General features: G+C 41.3%; 2 protein-coding genes across 3 annotated transcripts; one reads left to right on the forward strand and one right to left on the reverse strand.

The window, feature by feature from the left end:
• Positions 1–595: 595 nt before the first annotated feature.
• On the reverse strand, positions 596–11,470 carry med16 (mediator complex subunit 16). 2 transcript variants are annotated; one of them, XM_015399004.1, is made up of 16 exons: positions 11,119–11,470; positions 9,541–9,722; positions 7,452–7,559; positions 7,174–7,343; positions 6,811–7,092; positions 6,584–6,733; positions 6,408–6,513; positions 6,180–6,335; positions 5,872–6,086; positions 4,250–4,456; positions 3,947–4,157; positions 3,742–3,875; positions 1,656–1,848; positions 1,009–1,225; positions 854–937; positions 596–733 (listed from the first exon to the last, which is right to left on the reverse strand). In XM_015399004.1, the coding sequence occupies exons 2-16, from the start codon at positions 9,677–9,679 to the stop codon at positions 607–609; spliced, it is 2,499 nt and encodes an 832-aa protein (XP_015254490.1). In that variant the 5' UTR covers positions 9,680–9,722; positions 11,119–11,470; the 3' UTR covers positions 596–606. The 2 variants fall into 2 exon arrangements, with proteins under 2 accessions (XP_015254490.1, XP_015254489.1); XM_015399003.1 differs by having other exon boundaries at positions 3,733–3,875; positions 11,119–11,469.
• Positions 11,471–15,695: 4,225 nt separating this feature from the next.
• Positions 15,696–17,627, forward strand: LOC107100507 (piggyBac transposable element-derived protein 2-like). The gene is made up of 2 exons (XM_015399018.1): positions 15,696–17,183; positions 17,298–17,627. The coding sequence occupies exons 1-2, from the start codon at positions 15,696–15,698 to the stop codon at positions 17,616–17,618; spliced, it is 1,809 nt and encodes a 602-aa protein (XP_015254504.1). The 3' UTR covers positions 17,619–17,627.
• The last annotated feature ends 1,307 nt before the right edge of the window (positions 17,628–18,934 follow it).

Raw genomic sequence — 18,934 nt, forward strand, 5'->3', positions numbered from 1 at the left:
TATTTAGCACCATCCAGCTTTATTATGACTGGAATCAGTTTTCCAGGCCGTGCTGCTACTACAGCATGATGCTACCATCATGTTATACAAGTTTTCTTGGATGCTAAGAAGTTAAACTTTAGTTTTATGAGACAGTCAGGTTGGTTTTGGTATGAGGATCTTTCCATTTGAAGATAGATTGGGTGGTTTTCCAGAGAAACAATAAAAATCTGGATATTTAGGGAGAAGCACTCCGGTTCATAAATGGGCGCCTCTGCTTACATTTTTTCACTAATTATGTGGTTTCAAAAACAAACTGGTTGCACCAGAACATTTTGGAGCTTTGTTTTTATATTTTTCTAATCTAATTTAATTATTTTTGACTATTTTTTCAGATTCATCACACAAAATAAGATTAAAACCATTAAAATTAAAGCTAAGGTTAAAGGGGGTAAATTCTTTTGTAGGTCACCTCCACCTACAGACGACAGACTTGGACACTTTACTAGAAAAACAGGTTTTATTTACAGGAAACGGGGGCACTGCAGCCTCACAGGAGTAATCAGGTCGTCAGGTTCTGGCACCCTCTTACTTCGAGCAGAACCTGATAACAACAGGGGGTTTGGTTCATGAGAACGTTGGCGGGATCCTCCTCCACAGACCCCCACAGAGGCAGTTCTTGATCCAGCGCTGCTCCCACTGCTTCATGGCGTTCGTCTTGTTGGGAGATCGCAGCATCGTCACACAGCCGCACCTGGAGGGGGAGGAGTTTAGCACATTACAGGTGACGTTTCAGAATGAGCAGATTCTGCTTCCAACATGCCAACCATGATGGATAACTGAGATGCAGTGATGTCACTTCCTGTGGACTCACCTGGTGCACACTTTACTCTCCTCGGTGGGACTGACGCCCATGTGGATGCAGCGCAGATTGTCCATCTTCTGAGCTCCGGGACTCCTGAACACAATCAAAGATCAGTCTGTCTGCAGCTTGATGACGGTCCGCTACAGCTGCCAGGGGAGCTTTACCTGGTGAAGACGTCCAGGGGGGCGGTGCCTCCCACTACCTGCAGCGATGACGCTCTTCCAAACTGCAGCCGGAGGGGGAGCTTACCCTGCAGCTTCACAATGATCCCATCGTTCACTGGGAGCCAGTCCATACTGGGAACCAGCAGCTGGCTGGGCAGAAGGCAACATTCGTCTATTAGGCTCTCGTCAGGTTCCTGGGAGGTGCCATCCTCCCGAGCTGCCAGACAGAAGGGGGGGTTAGCTATTGGTGTTTCAGATCAAAATGTACCTCAAAGTAAAAGAGGACTGGGTGATGTAACTAAATCCATAAGTAGAGACAGAACTATTATTTACTGTAAACATGTTTTTTTCCCAGTGTCTCTAAATGCATCACTTATGTTACAGCTCTCCAAGTCAATTTTCCTGGAATGTGATTATTTTCCATTGTTTTTAATGGGTAAGACAGTTTTTCAATAAAATTAAGATGATTTATGTTTAAAATATTAATTTATTTCAAGTTGATTACATGTAATTATTTAATTCTAAGGGCAAAACCACTCATTCCATAGTATAAACAAGATCAATTTCACCTATCTTAAGAAATCTTTACTTATTTTTAGATCAGTGTTTGGTAAGGTGTTGTGTAAGATCAGGACTACGTCTCTTACAGCACAGCCACAGCTTGGTGAGCAGTCTGAACAGCAGCTGCATGCTGTCCTGGTTGTCTGACATGGCCGTGAAAGTGGGGAGGCAGCCGGGCTTCAGCAGCCCCCAGATCCGGATCATCACCAGCATCTCCCTCAGCATCCCCAAAGATGCCCCGTCTCTCATGAAGCCAAAACCGGGCCGCACAATGGAGCCCTGCAGGAGACAGAAGAACGTGGGAGGAACAGGGTGAGTCCACGGAGCGCCTGAGGGGGAGGCAGGATCTAAAACTGTAAACTACCTAGTTCTAGGGATGACATTCCAAACTCTATACCAAATCTAAGAAAAAAACATTTTCAAAAAAACTGCAATTTATCTTCTTTCATGGAAAGAGTTATTTACAAAAAGTTTACTATATATAAAATTTACTATATAAAATTTTTTTTTTTTTTTAGGGGAAATCTAATAAGCACGGACATTTATTCAATTAATATGCTGGGAAAAAAGGTTAATTAAATCATAAAACACGGTAAACTAAATACTGATGAGATAAGAAAATAGAAAATAAATTCTTATTTTTTAATTGATTATAAATTTGTCATTATTTTCAACCAATATTGTGATTTTATTGTAAATTTCCTTTGCACTTAGCATAAGCATGTAGCTTTTTCACTCCAGGGTTCCAGTTTCTTCAGGACATTGAAAGCTTACTTACCCAGAGTCCTTCGGTGCAGGACTTTACTGTAAACTTTACATGTTCTTATTTCTACTATAATGCATGGATCTGCATTCTAGCTGCAACTCTCTCTTTCAGTGTGGTGGCAAACCCAATTTAAGCGTCTTACCGCCACCTAAAGGCCTGGAGGGTGAAATTTAGCGTCTTACACATGTTAAGTTTAATGTGGCTAAAATAAAATTCTGTTTTTCTAAATTACGATTATATTGCAAATGCAATTATTCCCCCAGCCCTACATGCAATCACACATCAGAGCTTAGACGGTTATTAAAGTAATAGTCGGGCGGAACTACCTTTACCAGCTTAAGGATTATTAGGCAGAACCAAATAGCAGAGAAATGTTTGTCTGCCAGAGAAAAAGGAAACAGGATCTTGACCCAGAGAGAGCGCACACACAGTGAACCTGGGCAAAGTGTTCCCTGGACGAAAGCGCTAAAAGAAAGAGGAGGCTGGAAAAACACATGCAGACCTGGTGATGTTGCTAATGTTGGACACATAATTAAAGTTAGCTGTATGTGATAATGTCTATGCTGCATATAGCTATTACCTTTGCTAGATGGTACTGTGTAACTTTAGTAAATTTGCCAAGAGTTGTAATGTTTGGACAAGCTGTGAGATCATATAGTCGTACAATGTGAGCAGCAGCTGCGTGCAACAGTGTACGCCCGGCTTAATGCCTGCTTTGGGAAGTGGCGGCCTAGTGGTTAAGTCGTGGCGCTTGGAATCCTGAGGTTCTGAGTTGAAGCACCACTCCCACAGCCTGCCACTCTGGGTCCCTGAGCAAGAACCCTAACCCCACACTGCTCCCCAGTGCCGCACCATGGCAGCCCACTGCTGCCCAAGGGGATGGGTTAAATGCAGAGAGTACATTTCGTTGCTCTGTACTTGTGACAGCGTAATGACAATTAAAAAAACAAAAATGCTTGAACTATTAGCAGTCCTTTAATGGCAGCAATTCTCAAATTGTAACAGGAGGAGCCAGAGTGTAAAGGTTATTTAGTTCTGCTTTAAAAGTTATTCTGCTGCAGGGAGGGAAGTTGGAACGAAAAGATTAAATGGAGGTGCCCATTGCTTTGACAGTTTATATGGTTCCCCTTATATGAAGGTTTTAATCAGAATCAGCTTCATTTGTCCATGTGTCTACTGATCCAAGAACACAGTAATGAAAACCTGATCAAGGTAAAAAATCCATAAAGACTAGAAATGAGACGTAACAGCTGCTTTTCTTTTGTAGGGTTTTAGTTTTGGTGAGGATTGCTGTTCATCTGTGAAGATTTAACGTTTGTGTGCCTCAGTTTATCTGAGATGGTGTCCTCCATCCTTTAGGATTAATCTGGCTACACCTGCTGTGTGTTCTTACCCACCTGGCTCACCTGGTTGGGCAGGTTTGCCAGCAGGTACAGGACAAAGTCTCCCACCCACTGGATGAGCTGCTGCAACGACTGCAGAGGAGGTCCATCCAGAACAAACTCCTCCGTCTTCAGATTGATCATCACCTTATCAATGTCTGAGGAGACATGATGCTCAGATCAGCCAAGGCCGCCACCTGATGCCGTTCTCAGCGGGTGCCCCTCTTACCTGTGTCTGTGTTCTTGGCGCAGATCTCCGTCAGTCGGTCACCTGGACTCTTGTCGGGCGTGTTGAGGACGTGAGGTCTGAGCAGAGACTTTAAGGTGGAGCTGATGGCGATCAGCAGCAGTTTGGCGTGAAAGTCACACGCTCGCGCAGCCGTTGCCGTGGAGAGTTTACAGAGGGAGGCCTTGACGGCTACGATGCGTGTCGCCAGAACCTGAGAGAGAGAAATGATCCCAAATCGATGAAAAAAAAACTGGAGACTAACACACCTGATTTAACGGAAGGTTCCATACGGCGTGTTCTGACCTGCTGTAGCGCCTGGTTCTGCCTCATGTACTCCTCGTGCAGCTTCTCCACCAGGTTGTGGACCATAGTGGGCTGAACGTGCAGCAGAACGTCCCACCAGTCATAGCCTGTCACCATGCAGTACTCTAGCAGAAACAGCAGGTGGCGCAGTGTGGTGTTCATGTCCAACACTTGGCCCATAGAGGGCGACACTCGCAGCATGTGGAGCTGAGGATCAAACAGCACAGAGGTGATGAGAAGAGGAATTCAGGTTATTTCACATTAATAATCTGAAGCACTAGATCTATAATTTTACTATACATCTGCCGACAGGTAACCTTTAAAAGGCTGAAGCTGGCCTTAAACTGTAAGATTTTTTGCACTTTTCGGACCGACTTTCCAGTCGTGCAAGAATATTCTGATCAGTCTGACTTTCAGCCTGATTGTGCGTCATGCATCGTGTTGTGTACAGGGGGTAACGAGGGGCGATCAGCCTTTCAGACCACCTCCCGATCAGGAATCGTGAGAAAATGAAACATGTTTGATTTTCAGTAAGAACAAATCCTTCACTGAGCAAATCGCTCAGTGAAGGATTGTTGAGTCCGATTGTTGAGTCCGACGTGGTTTGTAGATGTACAGTGTGAGCAGGTAGATCGCATCAGAGAGTCAGGTCGCACAGTGGGAGAACATACATCGTGAGCTGTGAACTCAAACTGTACGACGAAACCCTGCGGTTTTGTCGTACAGTGTGAGCTGTAGCTGCGTGCAATGATTGAATAAATCGGCTTTAAAAAAAAAAAGAAATGGGACCTTTAAAGAAAAAGTTTTATCTTAAAATGTCTAATATTGACAGTTGTCGAGGTCCACATGATGTCTCAAAGTATTTAGTGTTGATGAGGTTCAGATTATTATTGGTTTAACTGAGCTGGATCTGCTCACATTCCCAGCTCAGGTTCTTCTGCATAGGTACAGGTACAGGTTGGGGCTGTGTGCACCAAGATATCCCACAATGCCTTGTGTCTCCAGCAGCTGGAGAACAAGAGTTTTTAGTTTGTTATAGAGTAGTGTTAGGTTTTATTATTTATACATCATGTGCATTGTTATTTTGTTAGCCAGATTAGACAGAGCAGAAGGCCTTCCTTCACATTGTGGATGTCGTGGTGTGTACGGAGGTCATCTAATCAAGACAGCCTTCGTGTCTTTAAGAATACACAGGATATGAGACAGAGAGGCAACCTGCATGGAGTTCAAGACATGGATGGCGTGTCAGTTTCTGATACGGACAGCTAAGCATCCACATGATGCAACACAGACTCAGAAGGTATAAGAAGCAGGAGATGACGTTGTTCGGGGCTCAAACTTTGCCGGACGCTTGCGGACGTGATTTCTGAGACCACAGCTGTGCATAGCTCTAAGCATTTTTCTCTGTCCTGTAACGACCTGATCTGGAATAAACTCTGTTACTTTTTTACTCCTGTTTTTATAGTCCTTTTTTATATGGTTTTAACGAGTTTGAGTTAAGAGTAGTAACTAACTTGCTCCCAGGAAAAGAACCGGTGAGAAGGCCCCTGGGGCGCTACAGCCTTTACTTCCAAGGGGACAAATCCTTCTCACTTTAACAGTAGTTAGAAGATGTTCCTCACCTTTCCGTGGCTGTCAACTCCAGCTAGGGCCAATGAGGTCCAGGATAACTGCAGGGCCTTGAAATGGAGGGCGGGACCTGCGGTCCTCTGCCGTTTGATAGCTGCCTCGTCTCCAGGCCGCTGGGCGGAGGAGGAGCCATAGAAGACTGCCATGGTGTGGAGGGAGAGGCGATGGAGGATCTGGATGCTGCCGTCGTGGAAGGCCAGAGCCAGACCTAGGAACAAGAACAGGCGAGTTTCTTAGAACCGGACCAGACGCTGCAGCTAAGAGATGGTTTCAGGCAGGTGGTTCTGCTCTGTCTGCTCACCGAGCCCAGGAAAGAACTTGGTGTCTGAGGCCACCTTCAGGTCGGTGTTGGAGGTGGAGATGGGCAGTTTGGGTAGAGCCATGGTGGAAACGCGCTCCAGGTCGCTGGTGGTCGTCAGGATGCGCCACTTCAGGATGGTCGGCTGCTTCTCGCCCACTGAACACAGAAGGTCAGAGGTCAGGATGGGGCTCTGCATCACCAGCAGTGTACCCAGGACGCTTCTCTTACCAACTGGAGAGCGGTGCTGGAAGATGTTATTAACAGGAAGTCCCTCCTTCCTCAGCGACCAGCACTCCACGATGCTGCCGCTCTGATTGGACGCACACAGCAGCACCTGAAACACAGCCCAGCCATCAGACGCTGGCTCCCGCCCACCTCCGGCTCTTACTACTGGCACTGCTCACCTGCTCCGAGTTCTCCCGGGTCAGGAACTTGAGGTGGGTGACGGCTGGGTACTTGTCCCTCCTCATGGGGTCGGTGGTGCAGCGCAGGAACAGCGATGGCAGCAGCTCGGTGTCGATGCGACATTTCTCGCTCACAACGCTCACCTGCACCTGAACGCACACAGAGAAATAATTTAGCTCTCCTAAGAGGCAGGTAACCGTAGCAACAAACACTGTCTCCCTCTGACCTTGTAGAACTGGACCGGGGAGGAGCTGCTGCCATCGGTGGCCGCCACCACGATGTTCCCGCCGCCGGTGAAGGCGATGTCGGCCGAGGCCACGCGGCCTCTCAGCCGGCACAGGCTCTCGCTGGCCGTCAGCAGAGCGCCGCCCGGCTTCAGCAGCGACACGCTGACCAGACCGCTCACCGTCACCGCCAACCAGCCCTCCATCGGCTTCCCGCCGAAAAGAGTCATAGACGGAGAGAACTTTACCCTGGAAAACTTCTCCCCGAAGTTTGTGGAGCCGGACTAAAATGAGAGGAGACAGGATGGCGGATTTCAACGCTCGGCATTATCCCACTGGCAATTATTGACAGGAAGTGACCTCACCATCTCGACATGCAGGGCCAGTTTGACACCGTTGTGCAGCCAGCTCAGAGCCACGATGGGATCTCCATCCACAGAGCTGGAGAAGGCGCACTCCCAGCTGTTGACCAGGTGGTCCGACATGGACCAGCACTTAATCTGACCGTCACCATCAGCGGACAGCAGGCGAGAACCTTCAGAACCCGACAAGAACAGGGCTTCAGTTAAGAGAAACGTTCAGAACCTAGAAGTAATATAACCTGACCACCAGCAGGGAAACCAGCTGACATCTGCAAACCTACCTGACTGGTCCCACTCCAGACAGGAAATGACCTCACTGTGGCCAGAGTTGATGGAGAACATGTCCCAGGGGTGCTCGGTGTCGATGATGTGGATCATGTGACTGACATCTGAAAGACAAACATGGCGGAGCCTAAATAGGCCTGAATGGATCTCTGGGAAATTCTGTGGCTGTTTCTGGGTCTTTGTGGGGCTCTGGAGGAAGTCTGAGGAATTTGGAGGTTGTCTTTCAGTCACCATCTACTATCGCTAAAAAAACACAGCAGGTTAACTCCAGACCAACATCCTTCAGATTCCGCCATCTTTCCCATCAGTGTTGGAAGTAAACACCAGAAGTTGGTCCCAACTCGGACATAAAGAGGATATAAAAAGTCCACAGACCCTAGATTCAAGTTCAATCTGCTGTGAATTTATTGGCAAAAAATAGATAATTAAATAAACAAAGAACAGAGTTCAAACATCTTGGTTATCAGCAGTCAGGGGTATTTTTTTTTATAAAGAACCTTAAACTTGGAGGATAAATGACATTCTAAATTGCCTTAAAGGGATCCATGATACGTTGTGAAATACATATGAATGTAAATGAAATACTGGGAATAATGAAAGCTGTTTATTTCTATAAACAAATTTAAATTTAAATAAAATATCACACAGATGTCACTGTGTTGTTTATGGATGGAGTAAATTATGTATGCTCGGTCGTGTAGCGCTTGCTCGGTCTCGCCAAAACAGTAACAAGTGAAAAACCTTTTCAGTTTGAACAGGAGCGCATTGAAACTGATGGGAATGTAGAAATCAGGAGGATGGTACAGTTGTCTAAGGCTACAGTCACACTGCAGGCCTTGATGCTCAAAGTTTTTGTGAAATCCGATTTTTTTTTTGCGTTGCCGTTCACGTTTCCAAACATATGCGACTTCTATGTGATCTCCTTTGGGAACTGCAGTCATACAAAGCAAGTGTCACGTATGCGCAGTAGAGGATGCAATGACATCACAGGCCAGTGTGCTCTATGTTTACGAAAGTAAAGATGGATGGTAATGCAGGGGCGCATCTAGCGATCTTTCCCAACCATAAAACACAGTCTTTTCAAGATGGTTAAGCATAAATACTTCTCTCCGCATCATCGTCTGCCATGGTTGTTGTTTTTCTTGCCACTTCTTCATAGCGAGACCCAGAATAGTGACCTTTGTCGGGTATTAACAGCGTTCAGGTCAGATGAATGCGACCTGGCTGTTCAGACACAGGTCGCAATTGAAAAGATGAGATACGTATCGGATTCAGAACCACATAGCCAAGTAGTCTGGGTCAGATTGAAAAAAATAATAAAAATAAATCAGATCCATGTTGTTCAGACTGTCATGAAAAGATACAGGTTGCATATGGGCAAAACATCGGATTTGGGTCACTTCAGGCTGCGGTGTGAACATAACCTAAAAGTCCCATTCTGCTTTTTTAATCCAACTTTAGGTGTGTATATAATGAAAACTGCTTCTTGCATGATGGAGTAGTCTGTGGTGCTCCTCTTTAGGAAGGCTGAACAAAGTAAAAGCTTTGGCACCTTTAGCAGCTGAAAAACATTTTAGACCTAAAAAAACAACTAAAAGGAGCAGTTGCTGTCACTGTGAGGTTAGCCACTAAACAAATGTGTTTGTTGAACAGAATGCACTTATTTAAGGTGGTTGCTTCCTAGAGGAGTGTGTGTGATAACTGGTCTTTGTAAACTTGTTACGGCCTTCCGTTTTCCCAGGACTGGGAGGGGCTGCTGCTCAGGGAACTTAATTCATGAGGATTTCTCCTCAGACATTAATAAATCAAGCACATTACCCCTTTGAAATGGTTTTGATGATGGGCCAGGTGAATTAGAAGCATTATAACAGTTAAAAACCCCAAAAGGTTGATTTTTCCTGGTAGAGACCCTCAGTTGAACTACAAAGAGACATTCAGGGTGGTGGAAACTTTTTTAGGATTTCTGTAATTTATTTTTCCGATGCACTGCTTTAAGCCTCTGGCAGGCGGTCAGCTCTGATTGTTAACCTCATAATTTTGTGATAATATCCACTCAGAATTTGTGTGTCTGTGGTTTCTGCATACCTTTGTCATCGTCGTCATTCTTCAGGTCTGTGGTGAAGGCTATCAGGTTCCTGCAGGACCAGGAGCAGACCAGAGGGATGGATGGGCAGTGGGTGCTTTTTGGACGTTTCTCCCACTCACACACATAAGCCAGTTCCATGATGCAACCAAAGAAGAAGAACCAGGGCAGGTGGACGACTCACCTGGGGAAACAGGCACGGCTCTTTAGGCTTTAGATTATTGATCAGATCAGTTTATCATTTCTAAACATCGTGCTCTGGGTTAAAATACATTCCAGGTGTTGTTTAGTTCTCCCATATACTGGGGACAAACCAGCATATTTCACTTTCCTCTCAACTGGTTATCAAGAACCTAGAACTTTTGTCATTTTTGTATACGCACCGGAAAAAAAATCACCAGCTAGGTAATTAATTTTTTCTTAAAATAAGTGCATTTAAAAAGAGACATTTTGCCAATGGAACAAGACAATTTACATTTAAAATAAGAAAACACAATTGCATTGTCTCCTTTCAAGTGTATGTTTTCTAACTATTTTATTAAAGAATAAAAATACTCATTCTATCTCATTTACCTACTCAAATTAAGGGTAAATACACTTCATTTAAGGGATTTTTACGTATTTCTAGATCGTTTTTCCATTGAATAAAATGCAGCAGTGATCAAACTTAAACAGTGTGGAAGAAAAAAAAAAAACATGGTGCAAGTTTAGAGCATTAAATATATATGGTGCAAATAGACAGTGTTTTGGTTTGGTGTTGTCAGTGTGATGCAGAGTCTGTGTAATGAAGAAGGGGTCACAACCACCTCAGTGTGATACCATCAGACTGGCTGTAGTTGCATGCTTCAGGTACTGCCTGATAACACCATCAGCCCTTATGAAAGACGCTCATTAATGTTACAGAACCTCTGGCGTCTGTTCTAGCTCTTTCATGACATTTTAATCCTCATCATTACTCTAAATTTGGACCAGATCAGAACCTCCCACCATCAGCAGACCATTTTACTGGAATACTGTCACTGAGTATTATTATAACAATACTCATAATGATTAAGCATATTTTCTGATTTCGTCTTAGTGAGACAAATAAAAACAAGAATGAGCATCAAGGACAAAGGAAATATTTCCCTTTAAATCTCAACACCTCAGCAACTCTTTCCATTCATTCAAATGAATGGTGTGTTGTGATGTATTCGATCTGAATAAAGTTTCCTTATGGGAGCTGAACCCTTTCAGTCCTGGAAATATTCTACAAACCAATATATACCAATAAACATTAATAGAATGGATTTAAAATATTAAATCAATCTGATGATCGGACCATTTAGAATAAGTTAAAGATGCTGATCCATGTAGAAGCTCCTTTAAATGCTAGCCCATTTAAACTTGATTCGGTTTAAAGAAGTTTTAGAACGTAATCGATGTTTTTCTTTATCTTTTTTTTAACAATACAGCCTCCTTACCCAAAATATGCAGCTGAACTTAACCAATATTCAGGCCCAGTAGCCGAAGAAGTGACATTTAGGTGGTTAACCGGTACAAAACAGTAATTCTGCGCCTGTTAGCTTTTGTTAGCTTACCTGACTGATTCGTCGTAATAAAGACGAATAAACAAAAAAATAGATTTCAGCTTCACGATTAAAAAATGAAGAATAAATGGTGTAAATTAGTGGCCGAACCAGGCCAGGCTCAGACCAACTTCATTCATGGAGCGGAGTTGAAAACTAGCAGGTTTTGCTTTAAAACAATCCGCCTCGGTCCAAACCACGGTAAATTCTTTCCTCTCCAGTTAAAGCTGCCCAAACAGCTGCCTGGCCAAAAACATATTAGCACATTTAATAATAATAAATACAAAAATATAACAACAGATATGGTCCTGATGCGTCTTCTTTTTTCTGTTAAACGTAATTGTTAGAGATAATATACGTCACATCCGGTTAGAACAGTCGTGCTTTTTACAGAAAAGGCGGTGTGGGCCATAGATATCCATATATCTATGGTGTGGGCAGCCCTCTGCGCCGGGAAAGTTTTACCCTCAGCGAGTTCTTGCAGGCACTGTCAACCATACATGAACAGTAGCTCCTCTGCTCTATAAAGGTGTAGGAGAGCTCGAGGTGACAGGAACAAGTCACAGCTCAAATAATATTAGTGAAAAGGGGGGGGGAAAGGGGGGGGCAGTGAGGGAGAATGAAGAGTTACAAGAAGAAGAAGATTCTAATGACTTATTAAACAAACCTTTCACAATGATAGAACAGATGATGATAAATTAAAGGTTAACATACCATATGGGAAAAAAAGGATATATAGCCAAATACCAAAGTGGTTTTAGGGAATGAAGAAATACAATGGATCGAGCTGTATGTTTAGAACATGAAATTAGAAAGGCACGAGTAAACAAAGAAAGTGTAGTGGCTGTCTTCTTTAAAAGAAGGCATATGATATGATGTGGAGAGAAGGACTGTTAATTAGACTCTCACAATTAGGTATCAAAGGACGGATATATAGATGGATTAAGGATTCTTTTTACAAGGGAGATTAGTGCAAGTTAGAATAGGGAAGAATTACTCAAGGAAATATATTATAGAGAACGGAACACCTCAAGGAAGCATAATAATAATTACATTATTATTCTCCATATTAATAAATTATGTTTTCACTTTTTGCGGATGACTGGGCAATTTGGAAGAAGGGAAGAAATCTGAAATCTATTGTAAGGAAACTACAAGATGCTAAAATAGAGGAGTGGTAATATAAATGGGGTTTTAAATTGTCTGTAGAATAGACAAAGACAATGGTTTTTACAAAGTAAAGAATTGGTACTGACATAAAACTAAAGTTGTTTAATCAAGAATTAGAAAGAGTTAAACAATTTCAGTTTTTGGGGTTATGGTTTGACGAGGGTATAACATGGAGCATACATATCCAGAAAGTACTGGACAAATGTAGGACGGTGTTAAATGTTATGAGATATTTAATGGGAAGTGATTGGGGAGCTGATAGAAAAGCATTGAAGGCAATTTACTGTGGACTAATTAGATAAGTATTGGATTATGGGTGTGTTGTGTGTGGATCAGCATCAAGTACATCTCTAAAAAAAATTGGACAACATCCAGTTCCAGGCTTTGAGATTATGTACAGGGGCTTTTAAAACAACTCCAACAGCAGCATTACAGGTGGAAATGGGTGAAATGGCTCTTGAGTTAAGAACAATTCAGTTATCTCTGAATTATTGGGCTAATTTACAAGGTCATAGTGAAGATCATCCAGCACAAACCACTTTAAAATTTTGTTGGGAAATGGAGAAAATGGAGAGTAAAAGCTTTGGGCGGACAGTTAAACAAAAAGCAATGGAGTTTGAATTAAATGATGTAAGGTTCAGTCCAACAGTACCATTACCAGCAAGGCAAGGCAAAGGCAAATTTATTTGTATGGCACAATTCAGTATAAAGACAATGCAAAGTGCTTTACATGATTAAAATATAGGAAAATAAAACAGAATCAAAGCAAGTACCACCTTGGATACAACCTGAAGCGAAAGTATGCAGATCTGACACTATTAGAAAAGAAAAATGAGGATAGGAGGTGTAATTTGAATTCACATACAATACAGGATTCACATACAATACAGGTACTACAGTTTCATCCAGATATACACAGATGCATCAAAAAGTTTAGTTACCAAGATAGGAGTATATTTTATTATTTATTTATTTATTTATTTTAATAGGAAAGAGAACCGGTGATAATATCTCAGTATACACAGCAGAAATGCTTGCAATTCTGTTTAGAGTACAATGGGTAGATGAAATAAGACCACTGAGCGTGGTTATTTGGTCAAATTCATCGTCATCACTAATCAGTTTACAGAGAAGTCACTCAGATAGCAGAGCAAATATTCTGATTGAAATCCAGCGAACATTATACAGAATTCAAATGATGGGCATAACAGTCATATTTTTGTATGGGTACCAGCACATAGGGGAGTTAAAGGAAATGAAATGGCAGATAAGGCTGCAAAGGAAGCTACAAAAAGAGAAGCCATCGATCTGTCAGTTAAAATTAGTATGATGGAAACAAAGAGCATCATTAAACAGAGATTGAAGGCAAGGTTGCAAAAGCAATGGGAAGAGAGAGGAAAGGACGGTGTTTTTTATGATTCAGAGGAGATGTGCAGGAAGGAACAGAAGAGAAGAAACAATTATATCAAGACTTAGATTTGGGCACACAGGATTAAACTTTACTTTGTTTAAAACAGGTAAACAAAACACCAGTATGTGTGAATACTGTGAGCAACAAGAAATAATTGAACATGTTATGGTACACTGTAAGAAGTATGAAAGGAAAAGGAGGGAATTGGTTCAAAATCTTAAAAAAGAGAGAATACACTTTAATTCTATAGAAATCCTTAGAAAGAACTCAAGAGCTAAGTGGTATGTAATTGTTTTTCATTTTCTTAGATTAATCAATGCAATTGAGAGGATTTGAATCTTATTTTGGTTTTGTTGATTTAGTTGTGTTCAGTTTAAGTAGATAGTTGCCATTCAGATCCACACTCCATACCAGTTGGTGGCGGTAATGCGCCATTTCGTTGCGTAGGAACCGCCAATAATATCCCATAAAGCAGAAGAAGAAGATGACGGGAATGGTATTCGCTCACCACCTCCCGCCACAGAGCAGACGTTCAACTGGTGACTGGAGACACATCGGATACTCGAATCTGACCCAGCATGGATAAAGACAGGTAGGACTGATTTAAAGCACTTTATTAGAAAAGGCAAAGAAGAATGAACAATCTAGGATTCACATGGAAAGTAATATAATATAGTCTACTTTTTCTACATGTTTTTCATTGAAAAGTTGCTCTTAATAACACATTATCAGAAAATACATAGTTTTTATATATATAAAAAAATTAAATAAAAAGCTGACTAAAGCCAGGCTTAAACGGTTCGATTTTTTTGCCCTTTAATAGGAAATGAGAAATGTAATTTAAGTTGGATCAGTGAATTTAATTCAAGATTATCATTTATTAATGAGCATGAATCAGTTTGGTAGACTAACTGATCTGAATCATGAGTTGTTTTTTTAAAATAGAGACATTATGTAAGTCTTACTGAAAAATAACCATTTATTTGACCCTTTATTACAATTTGACTCCATTATTAAACAGGTAAATTTTTTTTTTTGGTCAGTGACACCATATTGGACCATGCAAAACACAGATATGCCTCCACAAAGCCTCAGAAGGGCAACATTTATGTACAAAAAATAAACCTGTATATGGAATTGTGTTTTGTTTTTATAAAGTGTGTTTATAAAGTGTTTTTTGTTGTTGGCATTCATATAGATATACTGGTGTGATAAATAAGTATACGTTGATTTTTGGTATATGTCCATTTTGAATTTATAGCCCCCCCTGGAGAAAACTCCACCAGCCGCCACTGGTAAAGATGTAGTTATTGTGTAAAATGTGCTCTACATTTTATCTAGAGCTTGTTTTGTAGTTGTTGCAATATAAAAACAATGGATGACTGTGGTAGTCAAAACAACCCTGCTTTTGATAGGAACTTTTCCCGATATAACATTAAACTACACATAATTTACACATTCTATCCCTTAGCCTTATATTGCATTATATATATTAATGTGATAGAACCTAATATGCAAAGATATAGTGCCATATCTAATCATTTTAATTTACTTATAATGATTTCTAACCACCTTCAACACTCAGTATTTTTCCCTTATCACAGAAAGCAGGGCTTTCTCACAAAGAAATTCAAATGTCTGCCCTTTTTTCTTGGCTATTGATAAGAAACTGTTCCTTTCAATTCATAGTCAAAGTAGGTTTGGGGCATTTGCATTGCATTGCTCTGGAAGTGGTGTTAATGTTCAGGAATGTAAGGTGTGGCTGTAAATTGGGGGCTACTTGCATTCCTGTTTTGACGATAATCAGAGTTTACAATTGCTCGGCCATACAGTATCGTGTGACCAGTGAAATGGGTGAATAGGTTATTTCAGTGCAATGTGCAAACAATTCAAATTAAAATCAGTCTCTCCAACACCCAGTCTTTTCCTGCAGGTTATCTGGAATTTAATAAGTATGTGTACTATTTATATAAACATTTGTTTTAATGTAGTTTTTTTCCATTTCAGAATGCCAGCAGCAAGGAGAGATCCTCGGTACAGTGTGCAGGATATCACTGAAATCGTCGAAGATGGAGAGAGTGATGTGGACATACCATTTGATGACACCGATGCGAGTGACGAGGAGTCAGACAATGACTGTGTGGACAATGAAAACCAAGAGCCCTCTGACTGCCCAGCCAATTCTGACATTGAGCTCAGAGAACATGAACCCATCATGCCCCGTGACAGATATCACTGGCAAAAAAAGGACTTTATCAGTCCCAATACTGATTTTTCTGGTCCACCTGTCACAGACCATGTAACCTTCCTCCAGACTCCACTGCAATACTTCCAAAAGTTTGTGTCAGAGGACATGATTCAAGCCCTGGCTACAAGTACAAATGAGTACAGCGTTCAAAAGAATGCAAGGTCTGTTAACACTAATACAAAGGAAATACAGAAAATGTTGGGCATGTACCTGAGGATGGGCTTGGTACAAATGTCTGGAAGCCGTATGTACTGGGAGACAGATACACGGCACCCACCTATTGCTGATGTGATGCCACGCAACAGATTCCAATCTCTGTTGACAAAATTACATTTTGTGAACAATTTGACAGCGTCAGAGATTGAAAAGAAGGACAAACTCTGGAAACTCAGACCATGGCTTGAATCATTCAGGGAGAATTGCCTGCAGGTGGTACCAGAAGAGCACAATTCTGTGGATGAAATGATGATTCCTTTCAAGGGGAAGTTCAGCAGCATCAAGCAGTATATGCCAGGCAAGCCACACCCATGGGGGTTCAAAGTATGGGTGAGAGCTGGAATCTCTGGCATGATGCATGACTTCCATGTTTACCAGGGAGGCAAGAAAGGAATACGCGTCAAATCTGAGCTTGGATTGTCAGGTGATGCTGTGTTGAAGCTTGCCTCCACACTTCCAAAAGGTCAGAACTACAAGATCTACGCAAACAAGTACTTCACCTCCGTTCCACTGATGGTGAAGCTCCTTGAGCATGGAATCCATTATGTGGGTAAAGCCAGACAGGTGCGGCTCCCCAACTGCAACCTTAAAGATGAGAAGACTTTGAAGAAGGAGGGTAGAGGAAGCTTTGACCACAGAGTGGAGGGGACACACAACATCTGCGCTGTAAAATGGTATGATGACAGGGCAGTCACACTTGTGTCATCCTTCACTGGACCAGAACCTGTGCAGGAGATTCAGCGCTGGGACAAAGCCACCAAAACCTACATTGACGTTGAAAGACCTTACATTGTGGCTACCTACAACAAATACATGGGAGGTGTGGAGTTGTTGGACTTGCTTACAGCGAAATACAAGTTCACCCTGAAATCCCGGCGTTGGTACATGTACATCTTCTGGCACACCATCACCCTCGCCGTGGTCAACGCCTGGCTCCTCTACAAACGGCACTGTCAGGCTCTCGCGATGCCAAAGAAGGAGATGCTAACCATGAGAAAGTTCCAGGCACAGCTAGCATCCTCTCTAATCCTGGTAAGAATATATCTCTGCTATTTGCCATGTTTTGAGATTTCTTCATGCATTTTTTTGACATGTGCACAAATTGATTATTAATAATAATATTGATTCTTCTCCTTTTCAAATCAGATGGACACAACACTCACAACTCCAAAAAGAGGACGTCCATCATCAGGCAGCGGGAACCCAGACGCAGCAGGGAGTCCTTTGGCTGCTAGGAAGAGACCATCCTCAGATGAAGGGAGTCCAAATTGTCCCTCCAAGAAATCATGTAGTCACCCCCCACTCGATGTGCGCAAGGACCTCACTGGACATTTCCCCATGAAGTTGAAGAGAGGACGCTGCAGACATTGCAGTAAAGGGTATACGAATACCCAGTGCAGCAAGTGTGATGTTCGCCTCTGTTTTTCAGAGGACAGGAACTGTTTTTGGGACTATCATTGTAAATAAAAAAAATAAAAAAACTGTTCATAACAACATGACTGAGATTACTTTTTATTGTTATACTGTTCTGGGACCCCTTAGTCTGTTTCAATTTGCATGTTTTCAAAACAAAAACAAGGTTTTGTTGGGCTACTGTATAAAGCCTGGAACTCAGCGCTATTCCTGACATTTTGAATTACAAAAGCTTCCTGGATGGGAAAAAAAATGTCTTCAAACTCGTAGACAAATTCTAGTGGATTTTTTTTTATTTTATTTTCTTGGAAAGAGGAAAAGATATGTCCCGCTATGTATTTCAAATATAAAAATAAAATCCAGCAGTAAAATAAATTATTTTTGCAGCTAAAATAATCCATGAATATATCGTATCAAAATCTGTGTCAATGATAAAAAAGTTTAGATTTTTATATCCAGATAAATTCACAACCATTAAGACAGCTATAAATCTGGATCATTCCCATTAGCAGCCTGAAGCTCCCACACCAAAAAATACATGTTTTGTTATTACACGTATTCGTCAATGAAAAATAATTTCTCAGGGCCAGCATAAAAATAATCTGCCCTTTAATAAAATTATAGTTAAACCTTACAAGACAATATTTTTAATCCAAAGCCTATTTTTATTTTTTTTCATTTGTGCATAGATACAGCTATGGCTTTTTTTTTTATATATATATTTAATATAAGGTTTAAAGTGAATGTAGATTTTGCTTTTTCACTGTACGATATTTTTCTTTTGTACAAATTTTACAATAAAAGTTACATAAAAAATGTAAAGTATATTCTTCAGTGCATCTTTATAGCAATTTTAAAGTTTGCATCCATTTATTTATTTTTTTATCAATGTCCTTCATGGGGACAACAATTCCTGGTGCTGAACTCTGCACTGAAACTATCAACTTCCAACATATAATGTTAAAGAATTCTTTAAAAATGTATTGGATTACTCCGTGGACTGAGGTGCACCTTAGATAAAAAAAAATTCATGAAAATCTGTTCATAACATTTCAAGTTATGAACAAGTTATACCCATCTGTCTGTACACTTAATATGTTTAAACCATGTTTATCTGTATTTTTGTTGTTTCTTTCTTATACCTTATGCACTATATAGCATAAGGTTAAAACAAAACAAAAACTCAAAAAGACTAGATTTATGTTTAAATCCAAGCCGAAAAAGTTGTGAAAAAGGGATTTTAAGGCATCTTTTTTTGTCAGGAATTACATAATTAACCTTTAAGACATTATATGTTAGTACGTTTACTATTTTTGGGGATGGAAAATGTTGTTTAGGTATTTTTAACAAAATAAAATCAAGGAAGACCC

Source organism: Cyprinodon variegatus, unplaced genomic scaffold (assembly GCF_000732505.1).
Source record: "Cyprinodon variegatus isolate N-32 unplaced genomic scaffold, C_variegatus-1.0 Scaffold980, whole genome shotgun sequence".
NCBI classification, from domain to species: domain Eukaryota; kingdom Metazoa; phylum Chordata; class Actinopteri; order Cyprinodontiformes; family Cyprinodontidae; genus Cyprinodon; species Cyprinodon variegatus.